The sequence below is a fragment of the Sinocyclocheilus grahami genome, unplaced genomic scaffold, assembly GCF_001515645.1.
Source record: "Sinocyclocheilus grahami isolate Dianchi unplaced genomic scaffold, SAMN03320097.WGS_v1.1 scaffold24.1, whole genome shotgun sequence".
Taxonomy (NCBI): Eukaryota; Metazoa; Chordata; class Actinopteri; order Cypriniformes; family Cyprinidae; genus Sinocyclocheilus; species Sinocyclocheilus grahami.
This window is the reverse complement of record NW_015505203.1, coordinates 1,915,780-1,917,689: the sequence shown is the minus strand read 5'-3', so window position 1 is coordinate 1,917,689 and position 1,910 is coordinate 1,915,780. Positions and strand designations below refer to the sequence as shown.

The window sequence follows — 1,910 nt, the reverse complement described above, 5'->3', positions numbered from 1 at the left end:
CTTTCCTTTTTTGTGTTTCGTGCTTGCTTTAAATGCTAAGAATAATTACAACAATAACTAGCAGCAGTTGGAGTAAATGCAACATTGATTTGACGGAAGATTGTGTATTAAAGACATGTTGAGGGTCGTGAAAGTAGCTCTTTCTGTAGCACTTTTTTGAAGTTTTCACAAGCTTAAACTGATTAAATGTGTACTGTGAGTGTATATACACACACATTATGTCTGTTCGAGAATGATTTTATAAGTCGTAATCAAAAAACAAGTCGTCAGTATTCGATTTCTCAATAGAATGTGAATTATACAAGAAACGAACACTTCGACACCGGTCTCACTGAAGGTTTTTTTTTTTTTTTTGGTAAGATTATTAAAATGCCTACTGGAATCCAATGCTATGAACCACACTGTAGATTAATTTGCTAGATTTTCATCTGTTCTCTTACTCTTTCCCCCCCCAAGGTATAAATTTAACCTTTATAGAGAAGATAGCAAGAGACCTTTTAATATTATTTTAATGTTGTAGTTTTGAAGATATATTTCAAACGATTCTCTTTTTGGATTATTTTCTTTATGAATGTGCAGAATGTACAAAGAATAATAAAACAAAATGAAGGAAACGTTCCTTTTTTGTGTTTCGTGCTTGCTTTAAATGCTAAGAATAATTACAACAATAACTAGCAGCATTTGGAGTAAATGCAACACTGATTTGACGGAAGATTGTGTATTAAAGACATGTTGAGGGTCGTGAAAGATTCTGTAGCACTTTTTTGAAGTTTTCACAAGCTTAAACTGATTAAATGTGTACTGTGAGTGTATATACACACACATTATGTCTGTTCAGAATGATTTTATAAGTCGTAATAGGTGCGTTCTCATAAAAACAAGTCGTCAGTATTCGATTTCTCAATAGAATGTGAATTATACAAGAAACGAACACTAATTCATACACGGAAAGATTTATTAAAACAGATACAGGAATGTTTTTAATCTTTTTGCAATCACTTTATAAAAAAAAAAATCTCTTAATAGGTAAACATGTTTAAGTGCAAAATCTCTGCTAGTGATATTAAATATAGAAAAATGTTAAGCAATAAAAATATATATATCCCTTGTTTTCTTTTCCTCCTACAGCAAACAGTAGATATGGGAGGAAAACTTTTCTGTGATAATTCAACTCCCTCTAGCAATGAAATAAGCAGGCAACAATAATCTTAAACTCAGAGGAACATGTAAAGAAATATTCTGTTCAGCAGGATTCAGTTGCTGCATTTCCCAGCCACTAGGGGACATATAGTTTGTACCAGGACTGGGATTTGCATTTGAAATGTATTATGACCTCAAGTCTCCGTAAGAGAAATCGTGTTTTCTCCCCTCTTGCTATCTTCAAGAAAATAGAGCTGGCATAGAAGAGAGAGACATTAGAAAGACAATTTACAGTGGTCACTAGTGTGCATATGAGAGTACAAAGTAGTTGGTCAGGCACATTAGTTCTCATTTCAGTGTGTGTTGTGAGGGGGAAGGTTATTTGTGACGCACACTCTGGTCATGTGGCAAGAGTGGCAGAGGAGGTGGGAATCCAGAGGGAAGCACTGAGATCCAGGCTCATCGGAGAGCTGCTTCCCACACTCCTGAAGAAGAGGACGAGATGATTGTGGTCATTACAAGCCTGTGCCATAACATGTAGATATGCGCTTGTCTGATATGCTGCCAAATGATGACAATCATCTTATCCAAACTACTCTCCATAATACCCACCTCACAGTGATAACACTCAAAGTGATAATCTTTGTTCATTGACACCACCCTGAGGATCTCCTCACTGCCCTGAAACACACACACAAGTACCATCAAAATCTTTCTCCTAAATTGATCTGAAAGCTATGGAAGCCCGTTTCCGCCACTAAATAAAAAAA

General features: G+C 35.5%; 1 protein-coding gene across 1 annotated transcript in view; it reads right to left on the bottom strand.

Annotated features, from left to right (window-relative positions):
* Window positions 1–1,004: 1,004 nt before the first annotated feature.
* ajuba (ajuba LIM protein) overlaps window positions 1,005–1,910 on the bottom strand; it is an 8,058-nt gene continuing 7,152 nt past the window's right edge. The window contains exons 7-8 of the mRNA XM_016247136.1: window positions 1,753–1,821; window positions 1,005–1,625 (exon numbers count right to left, since the gene is read on the bottom strand). Coding sequence (XP_016102622.1) covers window positions 1,494–1,625; window positions 1,753–1,821 — 201 coding nt within the window. The 3' untranslated portion in view covers window positions 1,005–1,493. The remainder of the gene's footprint in view (window positions 1,626–1,752; window positions 1,822–1,910) is intronic.